This window comes from Phascolarctos cinereus, unplaced genomic scaffold (genome assembly GCF_003287225.1).
Source record: "Phascolarctos cinereus isolate Bilbo 61053 unplaced genomic scaffold, phaCin_HiC Scaffold_9;HRSCAF=440, whole genome shotgun sequence".
NCBI classification, from domain to species: Eukaryota; Metazoa; Chordata; class Mammalia; order Diprotodontia; family Phascolarctidae; genus Phascolarctos; species Phascolarctos cinereus.
The window spans coordinates 101,687,689-101,711,989 of record NW_027556402.1 but is presented as its reverse complement, the minus strand read 5'-3'; the positions used below and the strand labels follow the sequence as shown (position 1 = coordinate 101,711,989).

Genomic DNA, 24,301 nt, shown 5'->3' with positions numbered 1-24,301 from the left:
CTCTAGTCACATGACACAGAGCCTTTTCAAGATTCGTTCACAACCCAATCATCTTCAGGAAAAAAAGGCATTCCAAGAAGACCAGAGAGTGATACAAAGGAGCTCTGAGGGGTGTTCCATTTTTTGTTCCCAGGAAGCAGAGGAAGTGTTTTGTTTTGTTTGGAAGGTGATGAGCATGAGTCACTCGGTATTTGGAATCACAAATAAAATTAATTCATTTGTTCATATCCCCACTAAAAGGGTAGGGTCCTTTCATGTCTTCAACTGGCTGCACTGATGGAGCATCATTGGCCTGAAGCAAATGAGGGTGAGAGGCCACAGTGAAGGCCTTAGGTTTATGAAGCAAAAGCCTTTGTACTGTGAAGAAAGGGCAGAAGTAGCATTTTCATGGAAACCTCCAAATACTTAGGATAGTAGATTTGGAGCAGGAAGGAACCTAGAAGTCATGTAATTCAACTCTCTCGTTTTAGAAATAAGGAAACTAAACCCCAGAGAAATAAGATAACTTGTCCAAGAATGCACAGGCAGTAAATGGTAGAGCCAGGATTTGAGCCTAGACCCTCTAACTCCAGATGGAGTACGGTTTTCCTGGCCTGCACTACCTACTTTGAAGATAAATATCATGTCTGCCTTGGGCTTTCTCTGGGCAAAACCTTCATCAGATCCTTGTGGTGCATGATGGCTTTTGGAATTTCCTGCTCAAAAAGCTTTCTCTCCTGAATTCCTCCTTCTTTTCATTCATCTCTAGAATCCTTCTCTCTTGGGTGATAGTGTTTTTCCTCGTCTTCTACCTTACATAGCGACCAAAACACCAGCAAACACCTTAAATGAGCTTATGTCACTCTGCTTTTGATCCTCAGCAGGTCACTAAACAAAGCTTCTGTTTAGCTACACTATCTTAAAATTTTTTTTTGAAGTTTTATTGGTGTATTTTTTTTGCATCATCATAGTTTTCTCCAGTATTCTTCCCCTCCATTTTTCCTCTCAGAAAGCTGTCTTATTTAACAAATAGTGTTTTTAAAGAAAAGAAAAAGAAGAGGAAAAATAACTGATCAATATATTGAAAAACTCTGAAAATATGTGCAGTGTTATGCACTTGTGGTCCTCTCACCTCTGCAAAGGGTGGGGGGAGACGAGAGTGTCTTTTCATATTTCTTCTTCATGCTTTTGCAGCACTCATTTTTTAATTTTTAATTGTTTTCTCAATTATGTGTGAATAAAAATTTTTAACATTCAATTTCTAAAATTTTGAGTTCCAAATTCTCTCCTTCCCTCTTCACTCCCATCTTGTGAAAGCAAACAGTTAGCTATAGATTACACATGTGCAGTCATGCAAAACTTTTCCATATTAGCCATGTTGCAAAAGAAAACATAGACTAAAAAAAACCCCCCAAAATAATAAAGTTTAAAAAATACAGCATTCACTATGGATTTTTAATGGTTATTTTTTCTATTTACCTTACTATGGTTTTTGTATATATTGTTTTCTTGGGTCTGCTGACTTTACATCAATCTGTGTGTGTGTGTGTGTGTGTGTATACCCACCCACACACACACACACACATATATATGTATAGGTGTATGTATATAATATATATATATATATATAATTATATAGAATAACATATATGTGAGCTCTACTTAGAGGATTATTTATCCTCTGTAACATATTTTAGTATATAAACTGCAAATTATCTTACCAGTACTCTGTTGCTTATCCTCATGAATACAAACATATGTATTCTGTACTGTAAAAGCTGTAAGAAATCTCAAGAGGCCATAAGTAATCCAACCTCCTCATTTCACGGATGAGATTATTAAGGTCCAGAGAAAATTAAATGACTTGCTTAAGGTCTTGCAGATAGTTAAGTGTCAAAGACAATGACCAAGTAGTGTCTTGTGAAATGATCACTTTTCTTGCCTTTGGTCATGTGCTTAAACCAATTCAACCAACAAAAATGAGGAAATTTCCTATTAAAGTTCATTTTTTTAAAAAACATTTTTAATATTTTTAAAACATTTTCATTTTTAGGTTTCATTTTTAATGAGAGTACCATTTTGGATATGGTTAAATTTATCCAGTGGCCTGTTAATCTCTTGGTTATTGGATGAAGATCACACATTAAGAATGCCAGCAATTAATTTGTTGTTCATAGAAAATCTAAAAAAATATGTCCTTCTTGGTGCCCTTTTCTGCCATCTTGGAAGCAGAAAAAGGGCTGCACAAGACTATTCATATGTCATGTTTTTATCTCTTGGAGTGGCCAAAATTCTCTGATTTTTCAAACTCAGTCTGTAACTAGTTCAGTACTTGAGTATTTTCCAAAGCTTATAGTATTTTTGTCGTAACCTTCCAGAACCTGGAGTAGGGGGAAGACCTCTCTTCTCAGGGACCACGGTATGGACACAAAATCTCTGATGCAATTTTCTGGTCCCCATGGCTGGATCTCATATCTGGGTGCTGGGTGCCTCACCTTTCATAGGCACAAGTGAAGGATGAAGATTAGTCCTTTACAAGGGTAGAGGATCTTTATTTTTTGTTTAAAACCTTTTCATGATTAACTAAGACATCATTTGGTCCAAATGCATTTCCCTTAAGTTTAGTTTTTATGCTATTCATTCAGCTTCAGGATAATCAAAACATTCTGTAGCAGAAAAAAAAATCTTTTATAATTTGATACACTTAAAAATACAAGAATATCCTTCTTAATTAGCAGTACAGTTTAAACCTCTTTATTTTTAAATTGCCTCTGGTAGGGATCAGCATATGGTGAACATTTGAGTGATCCATCAGCCTTCAGCTTTGTTCTGCTTTTTCTGATGTTCATTTGTCTCCTCTCTTCTGTTTTCATGCATTTCCTCACTATTCCCACGATCTTTGACAGATCCACTCCTTGTACCCTTCCTGAGTTTGTGGGTCTAAGAGCTAAGGCTCTTAGTTGGCACCTTTTATTAACCATATTAGCATAAAATCCCAAATTCAAATTGTCCTCCCTTTATATCTCAGATGAAAAGTTTTTTTGTTCTCAGTGCAGCTTGTGCGATTGCTTTTATTAGAGACTGGTGGACAAAGTTTACTCATGTGAAATCATAGCTGAGTGCCAGCTGTCCTAACATTCCTAAATCTCCTGGAGGAAGGAGCACATGTTTATCTACCCATAAAATCCTATGTTTAAATTTAAAGCAGGATTTTTCTCCACATATTTTGGTTGTTCATGATGTTATTGATAAACCAAGTTACATCCACATGTTTTTGTTGGTAGAGTCCCTAGTTGCCATTGCACTGAATTGAAATTCGTGCTGGAAAAAAATAAAATCATGTGAAAATTGTTTCAGTATTAATAGAATACAATGAACTCTGTATTTGATCGTCTGTTTTTACAAAAGACTTTGATATGTAATGGATATCTAGTTTGTTTGTTTTTTTAACCTTTGGAATAAATATAAGCAAAACATTCATAATAAGTACCGGATTTTTCTATCATTTTAAGATATATTTGAAGCTAATTAAAATTTTGCAGCATAAGAAATCTAGGGGCAGCTAGGTGGTGCAGTGAATAGAACACCAGCCCTGGAGTCAGGAGGACCTGAGTTCAAATCCAACCTCAGACCAGACACTTGACACTTACTAGCTTTGTGACCCTGGGCCCCACTTCCTCCCCCCAAAAAATCTAGCCAGGTTACTATCAAAATGTATAAAAAACAATTTCAGTATTGCATTAGTGACGAGATGAAGGAGAAATTAAGGGGACCTATTTTGAAATTAATCTCATGACAATTTTGAGGGGGGTGATCTTAAAAAAAAACTGTTTCAAACTTTGTACTTTGGGAGTTGCTGTTGAATGCATTTTTCTTGTAAATTTTGAGTAAGCTAGAAGAAAACCAGTCACTTCAGATTGAGAAAAAGAAGGCAAATTGGAAACTTTGTGAGGGATGTTTGTTCTCCCTACCCTCTTACTCCATCAAGTTATTATATTCAACAATAAGTGTATGGGTAGCAGTATATCTGTAGCTATAGCAGCAATCCACTTTCCAATTGAACTGTTTTACTGCTGTCTTCACCATGTATAACTTTGTTCTCCCACCCACATGCTTTTGTATTGGAACATACATGGACTCTGTATACTCCTCACTTCTACCCTCCAAGTCCTGCTCAGGTGCCATCTCCTCCATAAGGCCAGTCCTCCACTTGGTAGCTTAATCTCTGTCATGAAACCACTTTGTCGTACTTGGTGTATATTGTGCACTTATTTACCTGTGTGTAGGTTGTATCCCTAACAATGGCACGTGTAACTCCTTGAGAGCAGGGAGTGCTTTGTCTTTGTAAACTAGAGTGCCTGGCACCGTACTTTACACATAGTAGATGCTTAATAAATCTATTGAATTGAATTGAATGAAACAGTGAGAAAAAATACATAGCCTGTGAGTTAGTAACATATGATATATCGGTACCATAAAATTTGAATTTTCAGAGGCATTGCCTCCTCAGAAAATTTTTTATGATCCTGTGAATATGGAAATTCATAAATATTATACAGACTTGTTATGTCTGGGGTGGGGGTGCAGGTAGGGTTCTCTCTCCCACTAAAAGGCACCAGCTCTGACTTTGGGGTCAGATCTGTGGGACCCCTTTAAACAGAGAGGCCAGGCTCTTTTTCTCATTGTCTCTAGATCTTCATGCCCTGCCCCCTGAATCCTAGTAAAAATAATTTAAATCTTAAAAGGCAGCTTGGTGGCTTAATGGATGACAGCAATGGACCTGGAGTCAGGAAGACTTGAGTTCAAATCTAGTCTCAGACAGTTCTTAGCTATGTGACCCTGGGCAAGTCACTTAATGTCTGTCTGACTTAGTTTCCTCATCTGTAACATGGGGATAGTTAGCACTTTCCTGGGTTCTTGCAAGGATTAAATGAAATATTAGTAAAGTGCATTGAAAACTTTAAAGAACTATTTGAATGATGATGATGATGATGGTGATGTTCATGTCTAGCATCTCCCCAAAAGGGATTTGAAGCCCTTCCAGAAGAGTTCCCAATATGCATTATTAGATCAGGTTTAAGATAGCTATTTATTTCCTCCAAACAAAAGAAAAGCTTAGAATATAGAAGACTCAAAAGTGTAAACTGACAAAGACTAAAAACATGACACGTAGCCCACAGCTCACATTACATTTTCCCAGAAGGTTGATACTTAAAATGGAATGCTTAGTGGGACTCTTGAGTAGGCACCTGACCTTTGCTCTTGACTACCTACACATCTCCCTCAAGGTCTGTGTCTTCTGGCAAACCAAGCCAAGGCTTAAGCCCATCTTCCTGTCAGAAGTCATCTTTTCCTACAAGAAGCATTCTTGTAACTGTAGTGTAACCTGCAGTACAGCTGACACCAATTAACAAACCCTAGAACTCCCTAAACTCCAGAAGTAGCTGTTTCTGAAACATTTCTCTTGTGCTCAACATTTAGTCACCTGGGCTTAAGGAAAGAAACCCCAAGTAGAAGAGGCAGCCAGGACCCTAAGTCCCATGCTCAAGGTCAGGCTTTTCTAGGTGGCACATACTCTAGCTGCCGTGTACAAGAAGTTGCCATAGATGACAGAGTTAGAGGAAAGAGAAACCTCTCCACCTCTCATGGGAAGTCCAAAACAGAGCCTCAGAGTCCCTATACACTCTGTAGAGAGAAGAAAGGATCAAAAAATGCTTTACATCACTATTGATGAGAGAAATGCAAATTAAAACAACTCTGAGGTGCTACCTCAAAGCTCTCAGATTGGCTAATGTGACCAAAAAGGAAAATGATAAATGTAGGAGGGATGTGGGAAAACTGTGACATTAATGCATTGTTGATAGAGTTGTACACCAATCCAACCATTCTGGAGAGCAATTTGGAACTATGCCCAAAATGCTATAAAACTGTGCATACCCTTTGATCTAGCAATAGCACTACTAGGTCTGTATTCCAAAGACATTTTTTAAATGTGGGTGGGACCTATTTGTACAAAATATTTATAGCAGCTCTTTTTTTTTTGTGGTGGCTAAGAATTGGAAATTGAGGGAATGCCCATCAATTGGGGAATGGCTGAACAAGTTGTGATAAATGATTGTCATGAAATATTATTGTGCTATAAGCAATAACAAGCAGGATGATTTCAGAAAAACCTAGAAAGACTTACATGAACTGATACAAAGTGAAGTAAGCAGAACCAGGAGGATATTGTACACAGTAACAACAATATTATGTGATGAAGAACTGTGAATGACTTAGCTATTCTCAGCAATACAATCATCCCAGACAATTCCAAAGGACTCATAATGAAAAATGCTATCTGCCTCCAGAGAAAGAACTGATTTTGTCTGAGTACAGACTGAAGCATACTATTTTTCTCTTCTTTCATTCATTCATTCCTTTCTTTCTTTTTGTTTGAGTCTTCTTGCAGAAAATGACTAATGTTTCAGGGAGGGAGAAGGGAAGGAAGGGAGGGATAATATTTGGAACTAAAAACTAAAAAAAAAATGTTAAAAATTGTTTTTATATGCAATTAGAGAAAAAATAAAATATTTTTTTAAAAGGAAGAAGGGATAAAGAATGGAAGCTATCTCTCCCTTTAAAATCTACTAACTGGGCTTCTCTCCCTGCTTAGTGGTGAGTAAAGAGATTGCTTGGTCATCTCACCAGTGCTGTCAACATGTCCCTGTAGCTGCCAGGTAGCTCTGTTCTGCTGCATTTATGCTCACCAGTGGTGCTCTAGCCAGGGCAAATGGTGGTGGGAGAGGGGAGGAGGAAAGATGGAGGGCAGTGAGCCTTGGTTGATCGCCCCAACTGCAATCACAATAATAATAGATATTCCCTCCCCATTTACACTTCTGTTCACTCCTGGAACTATCATTTGCTTTTCATTCCAGCACCCAATTTTATTGGCTTAATACTGGAAAACTACAGTGCCCTAAATACAAAATATCAAGAGTACAACAACAAAGTCTCATTGTCCTGTGTGGTTGGCTTGGGAAGTATAAATATTTGAAACTATTCATCCTCAAGTAGCCAAGATTTGTAGTCATATGATATAAATAAATTAAAATCTCAGTGATACATATGTGCAATTTGGAGGAAATCTATATTAACTTTCTGCCTGTTGAAATCCTATACATGCCATAAGGCTAAGCTCGAAGACTTCCTGTGTGAAGTCTTTCTTTATCCTTCTCCAGTTGATAATGGAGATAACCTTTCTGTCCACAGACCTTGTACAGAATTTTTGCACCACCTCTCAGCCCTTTTCATGTATTATTTGGCAGTTATTTGTGCATGTGACAGAACCTAATAAAATGGAAGTTCTGTGAGGACAAAGGTTTTGTTTCCTCATTAGTGTACAATATGGCTCTCTGCTCTTTGCAAATGCCTAGTAAATAATTTTTAAAAATAATTTAAATCTTGGTGGTAGCTTGGTGGATCAGTAGACGAGAGTGCCAGACCTGAAGACAGGAAGATGTGAGTTCAATCCAGCCTCAGACACTTCTTGGCTGTGTGACCCTGTAAATTTTTGTTGATGTATAAATGTTTAAGTTATGTTATGTTAAATTATGTTAATTTATGTTAATCATAAATGTTTTTATAAATTAAATTTCTTCTCCTTTTTCTTTTAGTACCTCAGCTGCTGTATAAGGGAAAGCTGGATTTTTTGGTTTTTGACTATCTCTCAGAGACAACTATGTGTCTGCTAACTGCTACAAAGTCCAAATCATCAGTAAGTTAATTATTACTCTAATTCAGTTCATAACCATCCAAAGTACTGCAAAGGATGACAAATAAGAGAAAATTTAAGGGGGAAATGGGAAATACAGTCCTTGCTTTAAGACAGGCCAGTAATCAGACATCCATATTGGCTTCATATTATGAAACAGATTAATTAAGGGGTAGTTATTGACTTTCCAGGAGAATTCATTAACTGTAGGAATCCTTTTAATAGGATATATGATTTACACTATTGATTAGAGAAATGCAAATCAAAATAACTCTAAAGTACCACATCACAGCTATTAGGTTGGCTAACATGATGAAACAGGAAAATGATAAATGTTGGAAAAGATGTGGGAAAATTGGAATACTAATGCATTGTTGGTGGAGTTGTGAACTGATCCAATCATTCTGGAGAGCAATTTGGAACTACGTCCGAAGGACTGTAAAACTATGCATACCCTTTGGCCCAGCAACACCACTTCTAGATCTGTATCCCAAAGAGATCATAAAAATGGGAAAAGGGCCCACGTATACAAAAAATATTTATAGCAGCTCTTTTTGTGGTGGCCAAGAATTGGAAATTGAGGGGGATGCCTATCAACTGAGAAATGGCTGAACAAGTTGTGTATATGAATGTAATGGAAGACTATTGTGTTATAAGAAATGATGAGCAGGCAGACTTCAGAAAAATCTGGAAAGACTTATATGAACTGATGCTGAGTGAAGTGAGAAGAACCAGGAGAACATTGTACACAGTAACAACCAGAATGCACAATGACTAACTTTGATAGACTTAGCTCTTCTCTGTAATGCAAGGATCTAAGACAACTCCAAAAGACTCATGGTGGAAAATGCTATCCACATCCAGAGAAAGAACTACAGAGTCTGACTGTAGATCTAAGCATACTATTTGCTCTCTTTTTTGTTGTTGTTTTGTTTCTTCTTTCTCATGGTTCCTCCCACTGGTTCTAATTCTTCTTTACTACATGACTAATGTGAAAATATGTTTAATATGAATGTATATATAGAGCCTGTATCAGATTGCACACCATCTTGCAGAAAGGGGCGGGAAGGGGGAGAAGAGAAAATTTAGAAAATTTAGAACTCAAAATCATGGAAGTGAATGTTAAAAACTAAAAATAAATACATATTTTTTTGAAAAGAAAAAAAAAGATCATATGATCTAAAATCAATTTGTCCAGGAAATTATCTATTACATAAAGTTAGGTCAGCATTTTAAATATCTTTGTATCCTATCTTTCATCCTCTTTCATCAGCTCCTATGGATTCAACTACCATCTCTATATAGAGCTATAGATCCAGTCCTAATCTCTCTTCTGAGTGCTAGTCCTACATTACCAGGTATATTCTGGACATCTCAAATTGAATATTCTGTAGGCATCTGTAAGTCAACAATCCAAAAAAAGAGCTCATTGTCTCTCCAACTCCTCCTCTCTTCCCAACTTTCCTATTACTGTTGAGTAAATCCTTCTCCTCCTAGTCACTCAGGCTTACAACATTGGTGTCATCCTTGACTCCTCACTTGTATTCATCCCATATGTCCAGTCTAATGTCAAATCTTGTCATTTCTGCCTTCACATGTCTTATACATCCCTTTCTGTCCTTTCTATGCACTTTCTGTCCAGCTGTTACCTTAGTACCTCATCAACTCTCATTTGGATGAATATAGTAGCCTTTTAATTGGTTTTCCTAAAGTAATTTTTCTGTATGTGTCATTACACGCTCACACACACACACACACACACACACACATACACACCCCTGATAAACTTTACCCTGTTACCACTATGATCAAATACAAAATCCTGTTTGGCATTTAAAGCCCCTCACAACCTGACACCTTTCTATGTTTCTAGCTTCTTACACTTTACTCCCCTCCATGCACTTTACAATCCAGATACCCTGGCCCACTTGTGTTCCTCACTCAGAACACTCTAGCTTCCAACTCTATGCATCTGCATCGGCTGTCTCCCATGCGTGAAATGTTTTCCTTCCTCACCTTTGACTCCTATCTTCCCTGGCTTCTTTCAAAACTTACAAGTCTTACCTTCTTCAGGAGAGAGAACTTCTCCAGTCCCCTCCCCTGATTCCCCTTCTGCCAATGCCTCCTTTCTGAGCTGACCTTTCCCTTACATTGTATGTATGTTGTATGTACATACTTACATAAACTTTTCCCCATCAGAATGTGAGCTCTATTTGGGGAGGGAAAGTGTTTTTCCTTTTCTTTATATCCTCTGCACTTAGCACAGTGCCAGGCACATAGTAATTGCTTGATAAATGTTCATTGGCTGACCGACTGACTGACTGAATTTATCTGGCTTAAACTTTTTACGCTGTTAGCTAAAAGTTAGCCAAGAATCCTAGAGATGGCAGTGGATATAGGACCTTTATTTTTGTCACCGTCTTGGACTTAAATATTTTCATAGAGATAAGAAATTGAAATATATTTAATTTTTGTTTTGGCAATTATACTTATTTTCCAGTTGTTTTCTTCTTCCAAGTTAACTTGATTTTCTGAAATATATTAGCAATGACAGATATTTAAGTTGATTCACATACACAATTTGTAAGTAGTTGATTTCTGACAGTGCTTTTTATTTCATGTTTAAAGCAACCTTACAAATTAGATTAAAGGGGTCAATCTATTGTATTGTGTTTGTATAACAAGCCTTCAAGTCAGACAATTCTTATAGTAAGTAATCTGTCCTTTCATATTTTAGGACTTGGGTTATGTTCCTGATTTCATGCAGACTGCAATGGCTCCATATATTAAAGATATTCACAAAAAAGGTAATCCAAAAAGTCCTTATTGTGTAAAGCATTTTAATGTCATTTCAAGTATTAATTGGAAGTTAGACATATATGAATATACATGTAAATGTACTTAGTGAAAGTGTTTCTTTTCCTTTTAATACTATAAAATGTTTCTAATGGCACTTGGACCCTAAGTAAATATTGATGATGATAGTGACGATGATGATGATGACCGCCAGAAAAGAATTGTGGCTTTTAATTCCTTTCAGGTTTTTGTATGTTTCATGTCTGCTACAGTAGGCGCTAGAGGTAATGTACAGGTTAAAGTAACTTCCCCTTAGCTTCCCCTACACGCATGTAAGAGCAGTATGAGGAGAATGGAAATAGCTAGACGATTACCATTTATACCTCTGCCTCACATGAGCTTTTTCCAATTGAGTGAAAAATAAATATTTTCCTTGGGTAGGTAAGCAATGTAGTTAATTAAAAAATACTTAAATTTTAAAAGTAAATTTCACAAAATTTTTTTATCCTCTATCTTGAGTTGTCTCTTTTAAGAAACTGATATCATGATGTATTCATAGTTGAAGGGTAAATGTTATAATTACAACGTCCTGGGAAACTTTCTCTTGGCAAAGTAGTGTATAGTTATAAGAAATTCTGTTTTCATTTCAAGGTTCTATAGTTTTTATTGCAAGGGAGGGTTCTATTGGATAGGTTTATGGATGTGTCTTGGCAGTAGCATTGAAAAGTGACAATAATATTTCAAAAAACAACAACAAAATATGTGAATAAAACATTTTAAAAAGTTTTACCATCTTACCCTTAGCTGAAAGTAAATTTCATCACTTAGTCTCAAGGTTTATTGTTAGTAGAATAGATGTAGCAAGCGTATTAAGACTTTGCAAGAATAGTGTTTTATATATATACAAGAAGTCTGCCAGCTCACAGCATTGTATCCAAATCAATATAATTGTGAAACCACTGCCTCTTGGGAGGAAAGGGCTGACATTGTGAGGAGGGGAAACCTCCCTAGGGAAAGAGAGCATAATTTGAGTCTTGATCCAAGAGAGTAAACAGGATGCCATGCTAGACAAAGTCAGAAGTCACAGGATAACCAAAGATTCCACAGAAGGTTAAAAAGAAGTTTACGGCAGGCATTCCAAGGCTGGAGAGTCAGCACAGAGGAGGTGGGGGTGAATAGACTAAGAAGGGGAAAACTGGACTGGTCTGGTTAAAGTGATGGTCTGTCTCCAACACCTTTCTTTTCCAAGGCAGTGTTCTTTTAAGTTAGAAGCATGTCCTCTCCTCATTCTACCATGTCACTATCACAATGCAGCTGGGTAAATAACACTGTCTTTCAGAATGCCTCTCCAGGACTTAAAGCTAAGGCTTGATAGAATAGTATTGACTCAGTAATGCGTATTGTATGATGGTGCCAGGTCCTCTTCTTGGATCTATAGCCCTATCAGCCTGCAAGATAGGGGAGTTAAGTCCCTGAATCTAGAATCTCTTGGTTTAGCTATTTTTCTTACTCGGTTGTGATTAATACGTGTTGGGCTATAATTCTTTGGGTGCAGCTAAACGTTGGCATGAAGCCTAACAGCAAGGACTGATAGAACATAGCAACTAGATAGGGAGAATAATCCTAGCTGGTAAAGAAGAATGAATGACCTGACTTCTTTTTACCTTACCAGTCTTCTTTACACTTGACTCCCCTCCATACGTGCAAAAATCTAGCTATACTGGCCTACTTTCAGTGCGTTGAACCTGACAAATCTTCTGTCTCCTGTCTCTGTGCTTTTGTATTTGCTTTCCCCATGCCTGGAATAGTATTCTGTCCCCACCCTTCTGCCTTCTAGTTTCCCTCACTTTCTTCAAGACTCAGCTCAAATTCCACCTTCTCCTGGAGGACTTTACTGGTCTGCCCAGATCCCAATGCCTTCCCCTCTTAGATTGCCTTCCATTTTCTCTGTATGTTTCTCCTGTGAGTCTAGTTGTGTACATGCTGTCTTCCTCATTAGAATATAAGTTCTTTAGGGTCTGTTTTTGACTTTCTTTGTATTCTCAGAATTTAGCACAGTGCCAGCACTTAATAAATACTTGTTGACTGACTGAATAAATAAAAGCATTCATTAATTAAGCCATGAAGCTGATAATATGAGTGTTGGGGGTGGGGAATCTGCTAGTTTCTGGGAAGGGATTTTTATAAATAGGTTCTTGAAAGATAGCCAGACCTGTTCCTCTGTGCACAATCTCACTTGGTGGTCTTATGAGCTCCCATGGGTTCAACTACCATCTCTATGTAGATGATTCTAAGACATGTTTAATCAGCCCTAAATTCTTCCCTGAAATCTAGTCTTGCATCAACAGCTGCCTTTTGGATATCTTGAACTGTATGTCCAGTAGACATCTAAACACCATTTCTACAACTTTCCTCCCCCAAAAACCTCCTCTTCCAAACTCCCTTATTACTTTTGAGTGCACTATATCCTCACAATTACTCAAGCTCGTAACCCTTGTGCCATCATCAGATGCTCCTCACTTGCAATCACCCTACATATCTAATCTATTGCCAGGTCTTGCTTCTATCTACATAACATCTCTCACATACATATCACATCTTCACTCACACTGCCACCACTCTGGTACAGGCCCTCATCACCTCATGCCTAGACTATTGAAATAGCCTTCTGGTTGGCTTACCTGCCTCAAGTGTCTCCCAGCTCCAGTTCGTCCCCTATCCAGCTGTCAAATTAATCTTCCTAAAGCACCTTATCACACACACACACACACACACACACACACACACACACACACACACACACAAACTCAAAAAACAATACTGGCTCCCTATGCCTCTAGGGTTAAATGCAAAATCTTTAGTTTGTCTTTTGTTGTTGTTGATTAGTAATTTTTTTATTTATTTTCTTTTCAATTTGTGAAATAACACAAGCATTTCCATAACATAGAATAAAAAAAGATGATTTCACATGAAACCACAGATTTATATAATCTGATAATCCTTTTAAGTACATAATAAAGTTATCATGTACATTTATTTTTTTCCTTTTTTTCTTCCCTTCTCCCCCCCTACCCTGTAGATGACTACTATTAGAAACAAATGTGTGTGTGTATACAAATCATTCTATCCATACTCCTATTTATCAGTTCTTTCTCTGATGCAGATGGAGTCTTCCTTCCTAGGTCCTTTGTAGTTAATCTGGATATTTATAACATGGCCTTTTCCTACCTTTCTAGTCTTCTTGTGCTTTGCTCTCTTCCACTTCCTCTATCACCCAGTGCCACTGACCTCCTCTCTTTTCTTCAAACATATCACTGCCTCTTTGTATCTTCTCACTGGACATCCTGCAGACTTGCAACGTTCTCCTTCCTCATCTCTGCCTCTAGGCATCCTCATCTTCCTTCAAGATTTACATCACATCTCACCTTCTGTTCCCACTGCTAGTCCCACATGCACTTTAAATATATATAAATTGTTTTATGTAATTGTTGGTTTGCTGTCTCCCCATTAGGATGTGAGCTCTTTGAGGGCAGGGAGCATATTTTTCCCTTTCTTTACATCCCCAGCTCTTCGTACAATCCTTCGCCCATAGTAGGCACTTAATAAATGTTTGTTGATTGACAGGTTTATATGGGTTTCCCATTTCAGTTTAAGAAACAGTTATTAAGTGCCTTACTATGTTCAAGGCATATGCTAGGACTAGGTTCTAAGGATACCAAATCAAAAGCAAAATGGTTTTTGGCCTCAAGGTTGGGGAAAAGGGGTCTGGGAAATTAGATACAACATCTAAAGTATATGGAGATTAAAGAGATCAGAGAGAAAGAGAACACAAATCTGGATATCAGCGCATGGGGGTGGGGAGAACTAGGTGAGGAGTGGTATTTAAGCTGTGCTTTGAAGGAAGAATTCTGAGGAGTATGTAGAGATGAGGAAGACATTCCACAAGCTGGGACCCATCTGCTCAAAGATATGCAGTCAAGATATGAAATCACCCCAGTGAAATTATGGCTTCCTTTTTATATACCTCTGGTGATCCCAAAGGGTGCATAGCTGCCAAGTAGATGTTCCCAAAGCATTTGTTCGACCATGTCATTCCCCTATTTGGGAAGCTTCCTTTAGGATAAAATATAAACTCTTCTGTTTGGTTTTTAAAACTCCTTACCATCTAGCTCCAGTCTATCTTTCCAGGCTTACTGCACTTTATTTCATTCATTCTGCTGTATACTCTAGTCAAATTGACTGGTTTGCAGTTCCTTCTATAGTTTACGCTCTGGACTCACTCTCCTAATTCCACTCTGACTAGCAGGATAGGTTCCTAGACCTTAGATAGCTAATTACTCAGGGTTCTAGGGGTAAATTTGAGAACTCTAATACTATCCCTCACAAGCCCCCATTAGTGTGTTCCCCAGATATCAATTGGTAATGAACATTTCACCAGTATTTAATCAATTCACATCAATTAACTTTTACAAAAGGATGTTTACCAAGACAGTATAGTGAGAATTAAGTATAAAAATCTCTCAAAATGGAACTACATTCTCCTCTATCACCTCAGTCTTTGGGATATTGAACTACAAAGCATTCTCCCAACCAAATTTAATTATAAATGTGGCATAACCAATGGATGATGAGTTGCCCCATTGCTTGTAATACATGATGTCTTGGCCTCTGGGTTGGGGCTAAGTCAAGGAAGTGCTCCTCAGGGCTGTATTTTTACTGGAATGGATTGCTTTGGTTACCAGTAGACCATTCTGGGCTCTAGCTGTTGGATTTCTGATGATTCTTCTGACTTTTTAAACCTCACAAGGACATAACAGGAAAGAAGAAATGCATCAGAGACAGAAGAAACAGCAGCACCATGTGTTCACAGACACATGGAGGCAAGGTGGAAAGAGAGAGCCTAGAGCTCCTAGAAATTTCATCTGTTTATACATCTTTTTATGCACACTCAGTTCTGGCTCAGCAATCTGTTAAAGTTTTTTTCATCACCACACAGTAAGTCAGTAGGAAACAGGTAATACCAGTACATGCTCTGAAACAGAGAAGGAAAAGCTCTTAGACTTTGCATCTCTGGAAAGCTCACCATGTCTTCCTATGAATCAACAGCATGCAGAGGATACTGTTTGGCTTCAAGGACCATCATTGGTCTGTCTCCCCATCATACCCACAAACAACATTTCCTTTCGTGTTTGCATGACTTTGCACAGCTATACTCAATGCCTGGAATGTATTCCCTCCTCACTTCTGCTTAATGGAATCCCTAGCTTCCTTTAAATCTCAGCTTCAGTGTTGCCTTCGACAGGAAACCTTGATATTCCCCAGTTGCTAGTGCATTTTCCCACCCCACCCCACCCCACCCTTGAAATTTCATGATTGAAATTTACAATTACTTTGTATATTTTTTATTTACTTATCAATGTTTCTGTTGTTTCTTCACATAGAATGTAAACTCCTTGAGGGCAGGTGATGTTTCATTCAGTCTTTTCATCCCTGAAACCTAGCCAATGCCCAGCACACAGTAGGAACTTAATAAATGCTTATTGAATTGAATCACTGAATATTTAATGTTTTTTATTTATTTAATGCAATTGACTAGTTCTTTTTTTTTATTTTAGCAGCATTGATTTTGTTCATGCAAAACCTCATAAATATGATGCAGTTGAATGATCTCTTAATCTCTTATCAACCCCTTTATTCCCTTATTTGTTTACAAATTTTACCCTGAGGCATAGTTGTGAAATATAGAAGTGAAAGATAGAGAGCCAGGGGGGATTTATGTCATTGAAACATATAGAAGCTAGAAAAAGAGACTGAGATTGAAAGTTGAAGAAGAAGAAATAGGAGAGGGGGAAAAACAGGTTGGAAGAGATAACAGCAAGAGCAGTCAGCTGAGAAGTCTTTGGCTACCAGTTTGTGATTAGCTATTTCTCTCACGTACCACCTAAAGCTTTAAGAGAAGTAAATCTTCTCAGAAGTGAATTTGCTTCCTCTTGTTTGAGAGGACAAAGCAAAAAGGGGAAAGACGGGTATTACTGATGTTTTGTTGCATAAGAAGAGCTGACTAAGCTGGTTTTTGCCTTTGCAGAGAGTCCCAGCTGTTCACTGGGAGCTCTGTTCTAATTGAACATCTCAGCATCCTGTGGTGATTTTAAGTTGAAAGAATTCAAGTGCAGAAGAAAAGATTTGCCCACCTGGAAGATGGTGAGGACCAATAGACAAGCCATCAGCTGAGAATCCATTGGATTCAAAGATGTTCCTGAATGGACTGATGACATCAATACCTGAATTCCAGAGTTTTTTATTACCCTGAGCGCATGGGTTTTACTCTTTCATGTGCTTCCCTCCCAGGTTCTTTTGTGTACCCACCCACTCTCTTCTGTAGATTTTGAGTTTGTTGATAGGAGAATATGATCTAGGTTTATGTGTGTATTCTGATATATATTTTATTATTCATGAACTTCTTTTAATGTACATATATTTATTTTTACTTATTACTAAGTGGATGGTTTATGTTTAATATTTGTGTCATAGTTGTAAATGGTTAGTTTGTATAAATAGAAAAACATTGGTGTTGGCTTGAAAGCTAAAATGATGAGTAAGGGAAATGTATTTCCCTGCAAAAAGGTCAACTCCAGCACCCTGAAACAATTCTAGTGTACCTTTTGGGTGGTGATCTATCTCTGGGAACCCAGACCTAAGAGCAAATTATAGTGAGTGAGAGGACCCAAAAGTAAGTAGGAATCTACACACCCAGCTTTTATGGGTGAAGCCTCTACATAATGTGGGTGAAGATGCAAAACTACAAATTTCAGCTTGATGCCAGAAAAAAAAATAGGTAGAAGCTCGTCCTTATTGGAAGATTTCAATCAAGGGCTAGAGGTCACACTTATCAGATACTGTTGTAGGGAGAATTCTCTTAAGATTACAGTGGTTGGGCTTTAAAGCTGCTGAGACTAATCCTGAAATTCTGTGATTCTGTGAAGGTGTATAAGAGGCAGATTTTGCCTTGACAAAGAGAAAATGTTCCTAAGAAGTCAAACTGGCCAAAAGTGTAGTAGGTTGCCTTGGAAAGTGTTGGACTCCACATCACCATAGAAATTCAGAAAGAAGTTGCATTTCCTCTTCCTTGGATTGTTGGAGAGAGGGCTACTGTATAGGTTCAGTTGGGACCTGATGATTTCTAAGTCCCTTCCAACTGAGATTCTGTGGTTTTCCGAATTCATTTCAGTCAAGAGTCCTTATTAAAAAAATATCACTTTTCACTACTAGGAGGAACTATTAAAAAATGGTCATGAGAGAAAAATATATATACATATATATATATATTTTTTTAATTTCCCCAGGAAATTAGAATTTCAAAAGGTGCTGACAAAGTGTTAAATGTTCCTTATGGTTTGTTTTTTACTTTTCTCCTTTTTTGTGGTTAATAATTTTCCTAGTTGTAGGAACTAGTTTTTCCTTGTCTTTCCTTGAAATATCTTTTAGACCATCAATCAACAAGCAATTATTGAGGTCCTTATATGTGCTTGCATTAAGGCAGTCACTATGGTCTCTGAACAATGTGTAAACTATCCCAGGCCACAAGAACCTAATCAGCTGACATAGACACATGAAGCCACTGGTGGACAATATAGCAAACATTGTGTGGGGGAGAAAATTCATCAGCCACCATGTAATAACAGCTAAATGAAGGAATTCTTGATTTTCTCTTGCAGGCATTCGTGTCATCAGTAATGCTGGTGGGACCAATCCTCTTGCTTGTGCTAAGGCTCTTTACAGGGTGGCAAAGGAGGCTAACGTGGATTTGAAAATAGCCGTTGTCACTGGGGATGACATAATGGGCAAGGTAGGGGAATTTATGAAATATGCATATACACAAGAAACATGTGGGAGTTATGGCACGAAGGAGTTCAATTTATTTTGGTTTATACTGGAGGCAGAGAAATGCAGTGGGAAAAAATCCTGGATTTAGATCTAGAGGAAGGAGGCTCAAAACTTGGCTCTGCCATTTACTACCGTTGATATTGGGCATGTCATTGATCTGGTAGATATGATGCTGGACTTGGGGTTGGGAGGACCTGGGTTCAGATTCCTCTATCAGGCTGTTCTTGTTGTTGTTCAGCCTTCATTCTCAAAGAGAAACAATGGCATCACAAGGTGATGACTTGTTCGTGACTTGGATTTACGTGAGGCAGAGCTGCACAAAGTCACCAGCCTCTCCTTCTCTCTCCTCTGGAGACATTTGGTCCAGTGACAAGATACACATCAGGGTGACTGGAAATGGCCTCCGATGCAGTGGGAGGCCTTGGCCTTTTTAAGCTACGTTCTTTCCCAAGTCTCGGTTTGTCTGAGGTAACACCATTCAGTGATAAAGGTCAGTTAAAAAATGAGGCAAAAACAATTGCTATATACACTCACTCTGAGCCGTCAGAATCCAAACGATGACTAAGTGAGGCTTGGGCTGGCCCATTGATGGCCAATCAAGGAGAGTCAGAGAGATTTTGATTTAAGGCATGGTCCACAAAAAAGAAATCTAGCGTGTAGATCCCAAGATACCTTGCTAAGTTTCAGTGATCAAAATGTACATTCCTTTGGGCCTTACTATCTGTATGACTCTGGATAAGTCATATAACCTTTCTGTGTCTCAGGCTCCTCATCTGTTAAATAAGGGATGGGGGGGAGGGTTGGTCTCTATGGCCTTTCAGGTTCCTTCTAGCTTTCCATCTATGATCCTATGTACCTCTCTGAGATTTCATTTCCTTATCTATAAAATATATAGTGTAGATTACATGACTTCTAAGTTATTTCTATTTCTAAATGAATGTTCCTTGAGTGGAATTATTGGTGTTTAAAAACATTCTGAAGACTGAAATCCAAAAAGTTGCTAAACTTTTTTTATTCAATTATTTTTCTATTAAATTCTCCTATTGCCTTAAAAGTTTATTAAAAAAAATACTTATAGACCTTAAGGGACTATATAAATATGAGTCATTGTGATTACTACTACTACTACTACTACTACTACTACTACTACTGCAATAATAGTAACTCATATTTATATAGTCTTTTAAGGTCTACAAGTGTTTTATTTTCCCTTATAAATTGTTGAGGCAATAGTGCAAATATTATAATCTCCATTTGACAAATGTGGAACTGAGCCTCAGAAAGGATAAGTGACCTGTCTATGATCACACAATTAGAGTATTATCTGAGAATTAGAAGATCTGGGATTGAGTCCCCTGAGCTAGATGTATTACTTATGCATTTATACCCAGTGCTAGATAAAAAATATTTTAACTTATCACCACCATTCAACAACAGAAGATTTAGATGTATTTATAACAGAATGCCACATGTGATCAAGCATTTTTTCTTTTCCTGATGAAGGCATGCTTTATCATCATCACCATTAATATGGAATTAATATGGCAAGGTTTTTAAAGCACTTTACTTGTATTATTATCTCATTTGATTCCTGCAGCAACTCTGGGAGTAGGTACTATTATAACCCTTATTTTACAGATGAGGAAACAAAGGCAAGCAGAGATTTAAATGACTTGCCCACCAGTAAGTCTCTGAGGTCAAATCTGAACCATGTCTTCCTAATTCCAGGGCTGTATCCACTATACCCCCTAGCTACTTCCAATCTTTAATTTTCCTCATTCAGAGGAAAAATGTTTAAAAGGATTTAATTCTATTCCAGTTCTTCCTTGAATATGGAGCTGAATCTGTGTTTTTGTGACTAGACAAGAAGGCCACCACATATCTCTCTATTGCCTGCCTTGTTAATCCTGTTGTCATTTTTAGTGCCAGCGATTATCTGTTGTGCAACAGGAAAATAAATTCATGAATTTGCCTCTTATTTATACTTTAGTTGAAAAGCCCAAATATTTGCAGAAGTCCAGCTTATTACTTTAATGAAGAGGTGTTTTCATTATTTTCACTGAATTTAGCTTCTGGGAATGAAATTCAAGATCTATGAATTTCAAACTTGGAAAATGCAAACACAATTTTAATTACTAATGGTCCATAATCATCATAAATATTTGGATAAACAACCAATTAGCTTATTTACTTGACTTGTTGAACTAGAAACAGAGGTGATTCAAAAATAAGCTAATTCTTTTCTCAGCTAGAACTTTAAGCATCATTTACAGAGATAAAATTACAACTCTTAGGCCTTCTGAAGAAACTTTATACTCTTTGATATCTTTTCCAGATTTTTTTTTTGTTTCCAGTGGAATTGGTCTTTGGGATTGATTATATGTGAAGATGAACCAGCAGTCATTCTATAACTAGTTTTTTTTCTCTTGGGCAAAAACAAACCCCTAAAACAACAACTCCCAAAGAACAGATTTGGGGAGGAAGTCCCCAGCATACTATTTGGAGACAGTACATATAGAGAGAGACTAAATTTATCACTCTTTCTTCTGTACCACATTCCCAGCATGCATCACAGTGCCTGATACATAGTAGAAAGGTGCTTCTTAATTGATTGATATCAGATTGATTGATACTATGCACCTCACAAGGTGATTATAAGGAAAGTTCTTTATGAATTGTAAAGTGCTATGTAGCTGTAAACTTAGGGGCAGCTAGGTGGTGCAATAGATAGAACACTGGCATGGAATCAGGAAGACTCATCTTTCTGAGTTCAAATCTGGCCTCAGACACTTACTAGCTGTGTGACCCTCAGCAAGTCACTTAACCCTGTTTTCCTCCATTTTCTCATCTGTAAAATGAGCTGGAGAAGGAAATGGCAAACCACTCCAGTGTCTTTGCCAAGAAAACCCCAAATGGGGTCTCAAAGAATCAGATACCACTGAACAGCAATGGTGAGCTTGGATTATTCTTATTGAAACATATTAACTAATAGTCATAAACTAGGTGTTGGTGTATAATGATCATTAGAAACAGCGACATTTTTATAGTGCTTTCAGGTTTATAAATTGATTTGCATGCATCATTTTATTTGATGCTCACAACAACCCACGGAGGTAACTGCTATTATGTTCACTTTATAGATAAGGAAAGAGAGGTTTAGAGGGGATACATGACTTGTCCAGGACCATACGCCAACTATGGAGATAAAACAGGAATCAAGGCCAGGTTTTCCCAACCCTAATTCCAAAGCTTTCTCCTCTATGCCACACTGCCTTTGGTGGACAGTGGGCTGGTCTGGGCATCAGGAAGATTTGGGTCCAAGTCTTTCCTTTGTGGCATACTAGCTGTGTTGCCGTGGGCATTTCTCTTAATTCTTGATGCCCTGGATAACTTTAAGCTTAAGTTACAGAGTGCTGAGCTACTTCTTGGAAAAGGAGTATCCACATCAGAATTTCCTAAGCCAATAAAATCATGAGGCTGGACCAGGAGTGGGGAACCTGCAGCCTCAAGGCCACATGTGGCCCTCTAGGTCCTCAAGTGCAGCCCTTTGACTGAATCCAAACTTCACAGAACAAAATTTTGTCAAAGGGCTGCACTTGAGGACCTAGAGGGCCACATGTGGCCTTGAGGCTATAGATTCCCCATCCCTGGGCTAGACCAAAAAAAAAACACCTCTTATTAAAATAACTTCATAATGCTAGATTATATTGACTACTAAATGATTAAGGCCTTATGGATAAGAGACAGCATGGTTCAGTGGAAAGAACGCTAGTTCTGGGTTTCAAGAACCAGGGTTCAAATCCTACCTTTGATACTTGCCACCTGTGCAACTTTAGCCATGTCACGTAAGCTGACTCACTTTCTTTATCTGTAAAATGAAAGACTTATCTAGGGAAACTCTGAGGTCCCTTCCAGATTTATGATCCTGAAAAACTGGTTATATGGGAATTTATTTTTTCCATATCAACAAAGGAAATGAAGAACATACTCTTGACCAGAACATGCAAATAAATGTATTATAGTGAACTTGATATGATAGAAAAAAATAGAAATGGATTCTACCTACATCTTATAATTTGTATTACTATTGTAATATAATATGTGCCAATAACCAAGTCATCTTTTTATGGAGTTTGATTGTCATTAATCCTTTTGCAAATAGATTTTGTGAAACATTCATATATTTGAATTTCTTAACAGAAAGATAACCTAAAAGGATCAGGGATTACAGATATTGAGAATGGAAAGCCGTTTCCCGACACCATTCAAAGTATGAATGTCTACCTTGGGTGAGTTTTCTTTTCCCCTCTTGTATTTCTTCTTTTGGCAGTCAGTGGTCTGCAATAAAGCTAAGCTTTGCCTTACAGATTTGGTTTGGTTTTAAGAGGAAGAGGGCATATAAGTAGAAGAAATAGCTGTACTAGGTTCAGTTCTCAATCTCCTACTCATCTTATATACTCTCTCTTAGAGGGATCCTGCATTCTCATGGCTTCAATTATCACCTCTCCTTGTTTGACTTCCAGATCTATACCTTTAGCTTTGATCTCTCCATCTCTCTGTTGGGTCTCACCTCCATATGGTTTCCATTATTTCAACTTAACATGTCTAAAAGTGAACTCATCAATTTTTTCCTACCTAGTTGCTCTATTGTACCCTCCACCAGTCTGCTTCAGAGTCATCTCAGACTCTTTGTCTCTCTCATTGTATTATTCCACCAAGTAATTTAAATTTAACAAGTACTTAGTGAGCACTTATCATCTCCCCCCTCTCTCCACCTCTCTGCCTTTGCATAGACTGTACTGTATCCCTTCTCCCCTCTGCCCCTTGGAATCTGTAGCTTCCTTTAAGACCCAATTTAAGTGCTGCCATCTACAAGACTAATTCCCCAAGTTGTTAGTGCCCCTCCCCACAAATTGCTTTGTAATTATTTTGGTTTTTCATATTTCATATGCATTATTTTCCCTTGACGGAATGAATGTAAGTTCCTAGAGGGCATGCACTATTGGTTTCGCTTGTGTGTCCCCAGCTCTTAGCACAGTGCTTAATAAATCCTTATTGAATTATGGGCATTACTGTGATAGATACATGGGGATACTCTGATAACTATGACAAAGATCCTATTCTCAAGGGGCTTATAATTTACTTGGAGGGAGATCTCGTACACAAATGATAAAAGGGAAAGTATGATAAGTACAAAGAAGAGGTCCAGGGAAAGTGAGACAAGAACTTTAAGAAAGGAGAAAGAAATTATTTTCAGTCAGGTGAGATGATGAGGCAGGGTTTCAGGGAAGAGGGGGCACTCAAATTTGGACAGCTAGTCCTTTCTTTGTCAGAACTGTAATGTTTCTTGCATTTGTCTCTTCCTTTCTATCCACATTACTACTACTCTCCTAGCCAAGCCTTCTCACACAGACCATTGCATGTTTCCATATATCCAATTTCTTTCCACTACAATCCATCCATCCCATGAAATGGATCATAGCTGAAAAGTTCCCCACCAAGTGGAAAACTTTATGTTGATAAATCTCTACCTATTTATGTAGGAGAGGTATTGGAAAGCAGATGCAACCTTTCACTGGGACTATACTTGAAGTTTCATATAAGTTATCAGAATTTACTAAAATAGCCTTCCAGGCCATGGCAAGAATCAGAATATGACTATTGTGCATCCTTCTTGCTCAAAGGTGTCCCATAATCTATAGCAAAGTTTCTTTGTGTGGGGCCCATTAACTTTCTTTTTTAAAATAATATTTTATTTTTCACCAGTTACATGTAAATACAATTTTTTAATTTTTTAAAAATTTTGATTTCCAAATTCTATCTTTCCTGCCTCTTCTTCCCCCTTCCTGAGACAGTAAGCATTCTGATATAGGTTATACATGTGCAATC

At 37.7% G+C, this 24,301-nt stretch overlaps 1 protein-coding gene across 2 annotated transcripts in view; it reads left to right on the top strand.

Moving 5' to 3' along the window:
- LOC110213619 (uncharacterized) overlaps positions 1-24,301 on the top strand; it is a 141,761-nt gene that overhangs the window by 5,690 nt on the left and 111,770 nt on the right. For both annotated transcript variants that reach the window (XM_020993983.2, XM_020993982.2), the window contains exons 2-5: positions 7,635-7,735; positions 10,470-10,539; positions 18,244-18,374; positions 22,613-22,701. In XM_020993983.2, the coding sequence (XP_020849642.1) occupies positions 7,635-7,735; positions 10,470-10,539; positions 18,244-18,374; positions 22,613-22,701 (391 nt within the window). The remainder of the gene's footprint in view (positions 1-7,634; positions 7,736-10,469; positions 10,540-18,243; positions 18,375-22,612; positions 22,702-24,301) is intronic.